Genomic DNA, 13,164 nt, shown 5'->3' with positions numbered 1-13,164 from the left:
TATATAAAGTAAATTACAAAATTAAAAGAAAAAAACATATCACAATTACTACCACATTTAGAGACATTTCTTGGTTACCTAAGCAGGTAAGCAATAAAAGGGAACATTAAATGTCTAACCATAAATAAACTCTGAATGAGTCAATCACTCTTTATCCAAAAATAAATCAAAATAAGTAAATTTTTAAAACTAAGTAACTGCTTTTTCTTACAGCTTGGTTTTAAACAATCAAAACGAAATATTATACAGAGAAAGAAGCATAGATCAAACAACACTAGAACGATTATGTGACCGTAAACCAGAACCGGTGCAGTATTGGTTGTGCGATCTGATTAGTTCCAATGAGAATGAATGTATGACGACACTACAGAGCAAACCTTTAGGCACTGAAATGAAAGCACTAGTGTCTGCAAGTTCCGCTACTATTACTGGAAACATAAAGAAGGTGCAGACACACGGACAGATCATAGTTCATCAGTATAGTGATGTCATACGGTATGTATTATCTGATGTTAAAGGTTACAACCTGTCCTTGTCCCTAAGGGGAGTTGGCACTGTGCGTGCTCCCATGCATATCTATTAGCTGTCATACCTGTCACTTGCTTATTACGCATATCCTCTTTCACACAATCCATCCACACTTTTTCCAGTCTTCTTCTAACTTTGTAACCATCCACATTCAACCTTAATTCTTTCTTATTTATGTAACCATCACCTCCGCATAATCTTTCCATAACATGATAATCTTTTACTTCTCAATACGGTATATTTTAAACCTTAATTTTAAAGTGTCTAATTTCGAAGTCTTCCTTTCGGGGCTATATACCATTTCTTTTGGGGGCTGTGATCCTAATAACTAAACTATTCGAATAAAGTCACTAACTATTTGGGTCAGTCTGGTCAGAAATTGATGGAATGATACAAAGACTGAAAATTACTCCTTATAGATTCCCAAACTCTACAGACATTATTAGATCTCTCACATTTTTAGAGACTAGAGAGAGAGACATATTGTTTTCAGGCTTATATATCCACGTTTAATAAATTTTAATTAAAAATTCCAGGCAAATAGAATCGGACAATATAGGAGAGGAACAAATATGTCTTCTTGTAGCGAACATCAATGAATTTGTGTTAGCACACAGTATAACACTGAACACCAAACCACCTGGCGAGACACCTGAGAGATGGGACAAGATCAAAGTATCATTGCAAATGTATCTACAGAAATTGATTGACATCGGTGAAGATGTGAAACTAGAATTAAACGAGAGTAACCCGCAATGGAATCTAGTGCAAAAACATCTTGATACACTGATCGGTATCTTCTTAGAGACGACAAAAGCTGTGCTGGTGCAACAAATGAAGGTATATCTTAATAATATTATAAATGCGAATGTTTGGATGTATGGACGGATGGATGTTAGACGGTATCTCCAGAATGGCTCAACGGATCTCTATGAAATTTGGCTTAGATGTAGATATTTAGAAGAACCCATAGGCTTGTTATTAGTTTTTTTACATCCCCGCGGACGAAGTCAGGGGCGATGGATGGATGTTTGTTGTAACGGCTCAATGGATCTTGATGAAATTTGGCATAGATGTAGAACATAGTTTGGAAGAACACATAGTCTACTTATTGAGTTTTTTAATTCTGCGCAGACGGAGTGGCGAGCGACAGCTAATGATTACTAAACAAAGATTTAATGACCGTTTAGATTATAAGCTAGTATAAAATCGATTGATGCCTGGAAGAACTCCGGATAAACGATAAAATCAGCTTTTCTCAGTCTCTCTAAATATGTTAATGTTAGAATGATGCGTGACTTCACATCCCGTGTTTTAGAAAGTGGAAATTACTCATTACGGCCTTTAGTACTTAGATCTAGTTTTCTAACACGGCTATGTTTTAAAAATAGTCTTTGAATACATCGCTACATATATGATAGAAGTAAATATTCATTTACTATTTATTTTTGTTTAAAATATTAATAACATGTTCACGGATTTGATATTCACTGAAATAAGTTCAAATGAAAGTCTGTTGTCTCTGCCTACACCTCTGGGTTATGACCGTAATTTTTGTTGTTAATATTATAAAATAATGAAAACATATGTTTTTTGTAATAGATGTATGGAAATTTATAATGTTAAAATGTTATATAAGTACCTACATGTGGTAGAAAGTATATAAAAACTAAATTCTTAAATTTACATAAACAAACATTAAAACATTTTAATACGTAACCCATGCTCATATATCGAGACTGATATCTATATAAATACAAGCTGTCGCCCGCGACTCCGTCCGCGCGCAGTTAAAAAATGGGGTGGGGGGGTTTATGAAAAATAGATGTTGGCCGATTCTCAGACCTACTGAATATGCTCACAAAATTTCATGAGAATCGGTCAAGCCGTTTCGGAGGAGTACGGTGACGAAAACTGTGACACGAGAATTTTATTTTTACTGTCCATTTAAAATACATTAAATTTTTCCAGACACTAGTATCAATAATTGAAGAACCGCCATCAGATATGATACTTAAGAGTACACTGACATCTATCGGTCATCTTGCGATGTTAAGTGAGAACACAGAAAGTTCGTTACACGAGAAATGCTCGAAGATCATGAAGAGTATAACTGAATTACCTTTTGTGGAGTGCGGTGTTCCGAGAGCTTTGCTCACTGCTATTATTGAAAGCAATAAGAGCTCTATTAAGGCGTTGTCATTACGCGCCCTCGCTACTGTATGTGTTACTGCGGAGGCTGTCAAACAATTTGAGGAGGTAAGATTTCTATTAATCTCTAAGTCACACTTTTCCCTGTATTTTGTACCTAAGATCTTTAATAAAGTCAATTTGTGAAAAACATAGAAAACGTAGTTTGAAATAAAATAATCTATTTTATCATTTTTTCTTTTATTAACAAATTTTGTTACATTTTAGGGTGGTGGTATAGAAATCTTATCAGATATTCTGTCAGACCGCTCAAACCCGGAGCCTCAGATGCGGGAGGCGATCACCGTTCTCACGCAGATCACGGCGCCCTGGATGCGAGGTCATTACGACCTCACGCAGCTGCATCTCTACCTCAACTCCATCGTTGATAATATTACTGGTGAGTTTGCAAATTGTAAAGTAATAAAAAGAACAACTCCATCCGTCATCCATTATCTTTGATAAAACGGAGATAACAATATGTTTTAAACGGGGATTTAGGTCTCGGAAACCCGTAATAAGTCATTTAAGCTGTACAATTATCTGGAACATTACACTTTTGTCAGTAGAGGTACTGATGTTTAGAGATGATTTAATCTGCTTTTTACATTAAAAACTTCCGACATCTAGTGAAATTTTGTAATCACTGTCTATATTTATCAATGCCATCTATTGACAGATAATTTAATAAAAAAAAAATGCAAAAATAATTTTGGTGTAACCTTAAATATACCTGCATTTTCGACCTTATACCGGAGTAGTGCAGATCTGTGGTCTCTGTCTACCTCTATGGGTTACGGGCGTGAGTTATATTGTTAATTTATCACATAACTTTCAGGTATACTCTCAAGGACCGACTGTTGTCAACTTCTATTACTATGCACGGCGTGTCTCGTTAATCTGGTCAGAGAATTAGAACTAGAGAAGAAATCTGACGAAGGAACCAACTCCGACATCGTGGAAGTGATCTCCAGACATAGAACTATCGAAAAACTGTTAGACGCTTTAAAACGGAGAGGACCCAACACATCTGTCTTCCTACAGGTAAATTGAAAGGGAATTGGGAAACAATTATTTACAGATTGTTAATATTTTTAACTAGCTTATGCCTCCGACTTCTTCTGCGCGAAATTAAAAAAAAATTAAGTCGCCTATGTGTTCTACATCTATACTAAATTATAATAATAATAATAATAATCAATTTATTTGCCAGAATATGGTACAAATGGTGTTACATGATTAGACGAACAAACATATTCTGCCACGTATGGCATGCAAATATTATATTGAATGCAAATTTAACCTTATTATATAAAATCATATTAGTAGGATTATTTTAGTCATTAATTATTTATTTATTATTAGGTCAACATTTTGTAAATTGTCAGTTAGGAAGTGTTCAACACTATAATAGCATTTATCCAACAGCAAATTAAATAATTGATTTTTAAACCGTGTAAAAGGCAATTGTACAATTTTTGAAGGTAAATTATTAAATATCATGATACACATACAATAAACATTTTCCTTAAATAATTTTAGCTTTATCTGAGGTAAACGCAGTCTATTTTTATGTCTACATCGGCTATATGTACTATCGCTAAATGTTTCAAATAATTGAGGGTGTTTTTTCACAAAGATACATATTTCTAAGATGTATAGGCAGGGCAATGGTAAGATTTGATGTCTTTTAAAAAGTGGTTTGCAACTATCTAAGAAGTGAGTACCACATATTGCTCTGATACATTTTTTCTGAGCTTTGAAAACTTTATCTGCCTCTACTGAATTACCCCATATTATTATTCCGTATCTCAGAATTGATGATATGTAAGCGTGGTAGGCTATCAGTGCAGTGTTTATGTTAACTATTTGCTTTATAACTAAATTTCATCTCGATTCGTTTAGCAGTTTTGGAGATACGTTCTAATAAACATCCTTCCATACATTCAAACATTCTGACAATTTCAAAATCAAAATAACAATTCAGATAAAATATATTCAAGCAAAGGGTTTTTATACAAATTAATAAATCTTTATGTTAAAAGGTTTTGAAGTGAAACGAATTGTACGAAATTAATTTTATTTTTATACAATAATTCCAATTAAGAATGTTATTTCTGTTCAGGAACAAACAGCGTCACTGATCTCGTCGCTGTCCCGCGTGTCACGCTGCGTGCAGCCGCTGTCACGCTCGGCGGCAGTGAGCGCGGCGCTCGTGTGGTTTGCGCGCACGTCGCCGTCACTCGCGCCCGCGCCGCGCACTGCCGAGCTGCGGGCTCAGGCGAGGCTGCATTGTCACGCTGCTGAAGCTATCGCCAGGTTAGTGTTGTCACGCTGCGAGCTACACTGTCACCCAGTTTGTAGCTCACGTTAGTTAAAATATTACGTTATAGTTCCACCAGCATATTATGACAGTTTGAAAATATGTGAAATAACAATGTCATCTTGACAGCTTCATATTTCAACCAATAAGAGAACGGCAACTGCACAGTTTAGCTGCACAGCTTTCATAATTTCGAAAATTCATAAAAATACCACGAATAATGTAACGATATGTAGGTTAATTTTTTAAAGTGTTTGGATGTATCAATTTGAATAGTAAGGAATTTCCGAGAACTCAGGTCATGAGTAGCAAAACAATTGGAATTGCAACATGGACGAGTTTCGCAAGAAGTTAGGAAATTTTGACTCACTGGTAACCCTTAAAACATTTAGAAGCCTGTCAATGTCAAAAAACTGTCATATGATTCTTGTGGGAACGTAAATAAACATGGAGATTTAATAAACGGCATCGGCATTTGATTTAGCATAGTGTCAACTGTAGCGCCAGCTATAATACGTCTATTGCTCCGACACGCGATCTATCTATAATACAGATTAGAAAATCTTAAATACCTTTGGTTTCGAACCTAACTTTTGGTTGGAAGAGTTCGAATTTTTATGTGATTTATTTCTTTTCCAGATTGACAGTAATACCAGAAGTGGCGCAACAGATGGTACAATTGGAGTGCGTTCCTCATCTTATCCGTTTGGTTAGGATGCAAAGATCGCGTCCGCCGTTAGACACAAACCCAGATCAGACTCTCATACACTGTCTGAAAGGTCTAAGGACAATATACAAACACTACCCAGAAGCCTTTGAAGACAAAAAAGATGTCGAAGAAATGATAAGACCATATTTAATGGAATCTTTAATGCTTTTTTCCGCTAAACAAGAAAGTTATGTTTAACACTTTCAGTGCAAACATAACTTATTTCTTTAGTAAGGTTTCTTTACATAAAAATCATTGTGGCATTGAATGTGTTAATTAAGGTAAATAACAAATATTCTAATTACAATGCATGAATAAAAACATGACACTTGAGTGTGGTGACGTTACTTTCTTGTTCATACAAAAATGTTATGTACTACAATTCTTCACTTAAGTCTTAGATTTATTGTAAATTTTAACAGGGGGAATTTTGATTTTATAATTAAATATTTTATCCCACAAACTGTGGTATCAATCTGACAAAACAAAATTCACTTGACAAATGAAATTATTTCATGCATAAATGCTTAAGCATTCTATTTATTAACTAAGATTCCAATACGAAAAAACATACAATTATCAGTTGTATCTGTCGTTTCTAAGACAAAAAAAACTTGAGAGGTGTGTTGGGACACCCGGATGGAACGAAGTTCCTTTCAATTAATTAGTGAAGGAACCAATGTTTATTCTATGCATAAAACACTTAAGTCTTCACAAGAACTACATTTTATTTCTATGAATTTTCGTTATATATTGTCACGTCGTTGCCATGGTGATATAGCAAAAAGTGTCGTGACAACTTTTCGTAAGAATTTTTTCCGTCTAGCCCCCTTTCACAACGCGCGATAAGGAACTTCGTTCCAAAAATAGGAACGGCAATATGTTTGTTAGCAATTTTGGTAATGGAAACTTACGTAAAAAGTTATAATTGCTATATACTTTTGTAAATAAAGACATTTTAGAATTTCATATGACAATATTTATGATCATCGTTCTATTTAATAAAATATATCAGAGGCCATAAACGAATATTAACTAGTCCTCATATTTTACTTTGTTATATTTAAGACGGTTAAAATATATAATTTCAATAAATTATGATATTCGTAGAAATTAAGATATATTGTTTAAATTTGTACACCAGTATTTTTAATTTTGAAAAAAAAAAACTTTGTATTATTTAATTAGGTTACAATTTTAAATCCAGTGGTAACATACCATAATCAATAAAATAAAAACAAAAAGATTTTTTATCATAGTAAAAATGAAATTAACTCGAAATATTTAGATTATAATTTTAAAAACAATAATAGACTCAGTATTGCCATGTTATAATTTAAATGCTCATAAATATTTTATCTGTAATAGTTTTATATAATATCATAAGCTTGTATTAACACTGCATCAAAATTTGTATTAATAAAAACGCATACAGGACAAAAAAATTGTTTTAAAATTTGTTTTTTTTTCTTCTAATTAATACAGACTATGATACAGTGTTACTTTTTACTTATATTTTAAAACATTGAAACCACCTCTACTTAATGTAACAAAAAATAAGACTTGTTTTTAATATTTGTATATAAAATGTGTTATTGATTTTGTATATACAATAAAGTATTATATATCAAGTAAATGAACTTTTATTTCTTGAATTTTTTTACATTTCAATGAAATGACTTAAGTTTTTACGCCAGTGTTTTGACAGTGAAAAAATCATTTTTAAATTAGTTGTTACAGTCAAAACCGTTTATGGCGACATCGTTTAGAACAACATACCGGTTAAAATGACCAAAATCAAAGGTCCTGGCTGAATGTTATATACATATCTTTCCTATTAATACCTGTCACCGGTTGTTACAACTATCGGTTTTTACAACTCAATATGAGTAGTCCCTTCGATGTCGGTATAACAGATTTTGACTGTATTTATAAAAGAGTAAATTTAAAAACTTGAATTATTAAACAAACCATTTATTTTAGTAGTCACAACTTCAGTAAAACTGCCAGTTTTATTAATATTATATTTGTATATATTACATTTTTTAATTTAACCTCAAAAATATCATATAAAATTTTAAAATCATTATGATTGTTTGACATGCTTCGAATGAACTATATCGACAACAGTTTCATGACATTGTCTCAAATCTAAATCGTAAACACCTAAACAGAATTTGTTTTCTGGTGCTTTAAAATAATCTAGCCCTCGTCCAATTTTAATAATCCAGCCGGAACTTAATCTGAAATAAAATAAACATGTGTTATTATAATAAAATATTGACAAAATTCAAATTTTAACTATTAAAGAATGTTTTCATTAAACAATGGTTATTAAAAATAATTCTACAACTTTCTGAATCACACAGAATAAAAAAAATTAGGATACATTTAAACAACAGGTGTCGCCAGCTACTCAGTCCACGCGGAATTAAAAAAAAAAACGCAATAGTAGCCTATGTGTTCTACCAGACTATGTTCTATATCTGTGCCAAATTTAATTAAGATCTGTTGAGCTGTTCCGGAGATATTTTCCAACAAACATCCATCCATCCATCCTTCTAAATATTCCCATTTATAATATTAGTAAGATGGGGTTGTTGGTACAGAATGCAATAACCATTATAAGCGTAGATTACTTTAAGAAAAAAAAAACAAGAAACCCAACTGACTTTACACTTGCAACATTGTGAGAATGTTTATTAAATTATGAATTGATAATTTAAATTACGATTAGTCAATAAAACTAACTAGGTAGAGTAATAGTTAAGTTATAAAAAAGCCAATTACAAAACAATACATACATGATTTGTCTATCGTGCAATGTATCTGAATAATTAACAATAAAATGTACTTCATATCTTGCTAAATCATTTCTTAATTCCGTAAACCATTTTGTCTGATCACCCTCTGATTTGTTGTCTTTTGTAGTTACAAGTTCAATTCGTCTTAAATTACTGCAAGACTTTACGAGGAGTTCGGAAAGTCTTAAGAAATTTTGACACTGCAACAAAAGCAAATGTATTATAAATTAAATTATAGTTACTAACTTGAAACCTTTTTTCACTTTCCTTTTTAGGAACAAATAGAAAGAAAATATTTCCCTTTCACTTGCGTCCCATCCTTTCCTTATAAGAAAACGTTGGGAAGGGTAAGAGGTAATGGCACACTTATTAGTCAAAACACAGTATTGCTTCCACTTCAAGCCTGCTATCTGTGTGGTTGTAGTATTTCCCCACGCAAGCTGGCCCATTCATGCAACTGATGTTGCTGTTGTCTACTAATGGTTTTATACATCTATTTCATTAAGGAATATGCAGATATAATGACTACTAACCTGATGAAAACTTCTTATATATGGGTCTTCCACAATAACATAATGAACATCTTTATCTAGGAATCTACCAAATAGTGTTTTATAACTATGGCCAGTGGAGTTGTTTTCTATTCGTACTTGTTCATGAAACTGGCCACTTTCTTTTTGTTTTAACACCAACTTTTTTATGATTTCAGCTCTATCCATATACTCTTCTATTTTCACTTTTAAATATTTCTTAACATCATCATCACATTCACCTGTAAATTAAAAAAAAAAAAAAACAGTAAGACTTATTCTTCATTTAACTTTTTGCTAGCGCTTGATATTAAAATGTACTCTGTTGTTATTCATGGACATACCTTTCATCCTGTCCACTAAAATTTGTAAACCTTCTTGGTAACATACTAGAGCTTCAGTATAACGTTTTTTTGTATCAAATTCAACGCCTCGCTTGAGGATATTTACAGCTGTACTATCGATGTTCATTTTAAGTTTTGGCTAGCAAGCATAAATTGCAAATGATCGCATAAATATCTACGAAAGCATTATAAACATAATGAACTACAAATAAATTACTTTAAACAACAAAATTAAACAAACATATTAAGCATTTAATACACACTAAACACTGATGTAATAAATAAACATAATAACAAGTAATGAAAAGTTTTTGTTATGTTATGATCGCACAAGTCTATGACACGGTAATAATAATACCGTAAGTGAGAGAGATACAGTTATACACAATTCCTGTGACGTGACAAAGACAGGGATAACTATCTTCCGTCCCTTTCTGCGTACCAGGGTTTGGGCTTTGTTTGGAACAAAGGTTGTCCCCTACAAACAACCTAGGTTGTCCCTAACAAAGTTTGACATTCGTGCTATTTTTCGAAAATTGTGAGTACTTAGTGGCTGTAATTGTGCAAAAATATTTTGATATTACAGTTTTAGTAAGGTAAAGTTTATAAAACATGGTATACTGCTGTATCGTCGGTTGTAAAAGCCGTAGTGAGCGAAAAGAGAAAAACATAACCTTTCACTCGTAAGTACTGAAACTACGCACTTATTCACATGTATTCATACAAAATAAGGAAGAAAATACAAACTAGTTGTTCTTTACAGTCTTTGTAATAACTAATATGTTAAAATACGGGTAAAATCAGCTAAAATAAAATAGTATTTTTCGAACATTATGCGCCCAAACGCAGATGTCATTTGTGTCAAATAATATACTGTAGATCTGGGAAACAAGCGGCCATATTAAACTTCTTTTCAAATTGGTTGGTTATTACCCGTAAAAATAATACCACCATCTTGTTGTAAAAATTACCCTGAATTTAGGGGAAATAAATTATAGTATGTATAATGTATATAAATGAAACAATTTACATTTTTTATACTATTTTCAACAGATTTCAAAAGGAGTTTTTAATTCTGGTATATGCTGTGTTTTTAAATATTTGATACTTTCTTATCCCGTTGATTTTAAAGAGTATGCTTTTTAATTTGTCCCATGTAAATTTTGTTTCTTAGAAATTACAATCAAAATAGTTTAATATTAAGTAGTTTTACATGTAGTGTTCACTGTAATGATATACAGAGTAATTTAAAATTATATGACTATAATATTGGTATGTTTTTTGTAGCTTTTGATGAAGACTTAGGGCTTCGTGCATATCGAAGAAAAATAGGACATCGTTTGAATGCTCGTCTAATGGACCTAAGACTGAAGACATGCCGCGCTTTGTTGAAGCAGTACGCGAGAAAAAAATATCGGGAAATTCTTTTTTTGGAGTCACTCAAGACATCCTTGATTAAGGCAGCCGCCGATATTGACATGGACCTCGTTCGTGCTGTGATAGACGACTGGCCGAGCAGATTGAAGGCCTGTATTCAAAATCACGGATGTCATTTTGAATAAACTTTAGTGTCATAAGAATCTATGTTTTGTTAAGTTCATTTTGGTATATGGTCACATAATGAATAAACTTGTTTCAATTATTTTATATTAAACATGTGACAGAATTTATGACCTGACTAAGTATTACTAAAAAAATCTGTTTACGTAATCTTAGTCACATAAACAAAAATTACGCATTGTTTTTTATATTTATTACGTTTATTAATTACAATTTAATTGGGAATATATAAATTGGTCTATATTAAATTATATCGTAATTATTCATTTTCGGGACAAAACAAATAACTGGTAACCCCAATCCTTTTACTTATATATAGGTATAGTCTATAGTACTCTCTATCTGTCCCTTACGGGTGAACGCGCGTGTCATATCTATATAATTCTTCATCTGAGTGATCGCAAAAGTTTACTTTGACAGTTGACAGTTACCTACCTTTAACAATGGACGATGGGGGTTGTCATCTGTTATTTTGAATTTTCCTGACACCAAAAATTTGCAATATGAAATTTAAAAAAAAAGCAGGAAAATTACACCCTTAATTATTTTGAAGTGTAGGAAAAATCTATATCCCTATGTAGTGGTTTGATCCCACGCTACTGCAAACAAGTTCAACATTTTATGTCTAAAATTTCCCAAAATAGAAGAAACTTGCACAAAATCTGGTTAAACTATTTTGTAGCAACAATATGATCACAAAGTTTTAAAAAATTCCCCGAGAAAAAGATTCATGTATTACTAAGTTCAAAGGACACAGCTCACCTAATCACAAAATAATTAATAAGTAAGTAGCTGTTATTGTATTGTATTTTTGATTCACTGGAACGTGATTGTGAAATTATAGAAATACAAATTTTAATTTTTTTACATTTTGTTACTTGCATTATTATATAGCATCAGCTACTATACTACACTAAACTCATAAAAATAAGATTTCAGACATTCACATTTTTTAAATTATGTCCTCGTAATGTAATTATGTGCTGTAAAACTATATAATTATAATCTGTCCATTACCTATGGATTTTCATACAAATTTTTTGACATGTTTTGGTTTTTGACAGTTTCGTAAATGTTATTATAAAATCGTCTAAAAATAATTAAAGTACACGAATTGATAACAAAATGTCGTCTCTTAAAGGTTGGAGGTACACAGTATTCATTGGGGGATTTGTTGGTTTAATAGGACTAGCATTATATCCCATAGCAGTGAGCCCTATGATGGATGCATCAGAATACAGTACGTACATTTAAAAAAACAGATCTCCATTTAATAAAAAAAAAGATCAGATAAGATTATAAAATTTTCTGAAAACATTGTATTTCTTTATAGAAAAAATCCAGAAGGAAACTAGAAAAAATATTAGGATAGAAGATGTGCAGCCAGGCAGTAAGTACAATCAGGGCATTCAACAGTTATAATTAATGCTATTATAAAAACATATCTTACCAATTACTGTCTTTGGACTGGGTTGTAATGAGCATAAAAGACTACTTTAATAGTATCTCCTTACTTATTGAATTTTTGATGTATCTCAAGGCCGCTGCTGCAGTTTCTCTTGTGTTACAGATGTCCATGGCTACCTTAATGTTCCCATTGTTTATATCTGTAATTTCATCAATTCTGTTGCCTTTTCTTACCTTGTGACAGTTACACTTTGATTCATTAAGAGCATTTAAACTGAAATTTTTAACTTTTTATTGATTACTATTCTCGGTTTACACTGAAACATGGTTTTTATTTCAGATATGAATGTTTGGTCAGATCCATTTGGACGTAAGAAAGCAGATAGTGAATAAAGAATATTATTTGTTTATGTACATAGTATGCTTTAATTTATGTCATAATTATTATTATTACTAGTTTGAAATAAATAAACTATTTTGTAGGAAGTATTTTTTATTTAACCGCAATAATTTAAATATTGGTTTTAGGGTAATTAAAAATTCATTTTTATATAAAAGATTTTTTATTATTGTGAAAATTGCAAATAAAATATATGGGTACATCTCCACACCCTAATGCCTATACAAAACAGTGGAGTCCATCTTTGTCACAATTTTCTTTATATAAAAAAATAATCCTAAATTTCGTATTTACATTTAATATGTGCTTTGTAGCCAAAATTTATCTCTCTTATATATTAAAATGTAAGCAGACACATGTTATATTGCT

The 13,164-nt window shown here is 31.7% G+C and overlaps 3 protein-coding genes across 3 annotated transcripts in view; 2 read left to right on the top strand and 1 right to left on the bottom strand.

Moving 5' to 3' along the window:
- Positions 1–6,130, top strand: part of LOC106720801 — a 31,246-nt gene extending 25,116 nt beyond the window's left edge. Inside the window, exons 4-10 of the mRNA XM_045683615.1 lie at positions 214–495; positions 1,065–1,368; positions 2,500–2,787; positions 2,947–3,118; positions 3,557–3,762; positions 4,844–5,037; positions 5,681–6,130. Of these exons, the coding sequence (XP_045539571.1) occupies positions 214–495; positions 1,065–1,368; positions 2,500–2,787; positions 2,947–3,118; positions 3,557–3,762; positions 4,844–5,037; positions 5,681–5,948 (1,714 nt within the window). The 3' untranslated portion in view covers positions 5,949–6,130. The remainder of the gene's footprint in view (positions 1–213; positions 496–1,064; positions 1,369–2,499; positions 2,788–2,946; positions 3,119–3,556; positions 3,763–4,843; positions 5,038–5,680) is intronic.
- Positions 6,131–7,812: 1,682 nt separating this feature from the next.
- LOC106720838 (MIT domain-containing protein 1) lies at positions 7,813–9,727 on the bottom strand. Its single transcript, XM_014515635.2, has 4 exons — positions 9,429–9,727; positions 9,088–9,326; positions 8,555–8,754; positions 7,813–7,993 (listed from the first exon to the last, which is right to left on the bottom strand). The coding sequence occupies exons 1-4, from the start codon at positions 9,553–9,555 to the stop codon at positions 7,837–7,839; spliced, it is 723 nt and encodes a 240-aa protein (XP_014371121.2). The 5' UTR covers positions 9,556–9,727; the 3' UTR covers positions 7,813–7,836.
- Positions 9,728–12,039: 2,312 nt separating this feature from the next.
- LOC106720844 (small integral membrane protein 20) lies at positions 12,040–12,814 on the top strand. The gene is made up of 3 exons (XM_014515642.2): positions 12,040–12,228; positions 12,322–12,378; positions 12,736–12,814. Exons 1-3 carry the CDS (start codon positions 12,114–12,116, stop codon positions 12,786–12,788), a joined length of 225 nt encoding a protein of 74 aa, XP_014371128.1. The 5' UTR covers positions 12,040–12,113; the 3' UTR covers positions 12,789–12,814.
- The last annotated feature ends 350 nt before the right edge of the window (positions 12,815–13,164 follow it).

The sequence above is a fragment of the Papilio machaon genome, chromosome 22, assembly GCF_912999745.1.
Source record: "Papilio machaon chromosome 22, ilPapMach1.1, whole genome shotgun sequence".
Classification (NCBI taxonomy): domain Eukaryota; kingdom Metazoa; phylum Arthropoda; class Insecta; order Lepidoptera; family Papilionidae; genus Papilio; species Papilio machaon.
The sequence above is the reverse complement of the archived record's forward strand: the minus strand, read 5'-3'. Positions and strand labels throughout refer to the sequence as shown.

Excerpts from the sequence above, each read along its gene's own strand:
- LOC106720844 (XM_014515642.2), top strand. The coding sequence starts at position 12,114 with ATGTCGTCTCTTAAAGGTTGGAGGTACACAGTATTCATTGGGGGATTT. Across the intron at positions 12,229-12,321 it reads GATGGATGCATCAGAATACA|AAAAAATCCAGAAGGAAACT; the intron begins GTACGTACATTT and ends ATTTCTTTATAG. Across the intron at positions 12,379-12,735 it reads AGAAGATGTGCAGCCAGGCA|ATATGAATGTTTGGTCAGAT; the intron begins GTAAGTACAATC and ends TTTTTATTTCAG.
- LOC106720838 (XM_014515635.2), bottom strand. The coding sequence starts at position 9,555 with ATGAACATCGATAGTACAGCTGTAAATATCCTCAAGCGAGGCGTTGAA. Across the intron at positions 8,755-9,087 it reads ATATAAGAAGTTTTCATCAG|TGTCAAAATTTCTTAAGACT; the intron begins GTTAGTAGTCAT and ends CTTTTGTTGCAG. Across the intron at positions 7,994-8,554 it reads TTGCACGATAGACAAATCAT|ATTAAGTTCCGGCTGGATTA; the intron begins GTATGTATTGTT and ends ATTTTATTTCAG.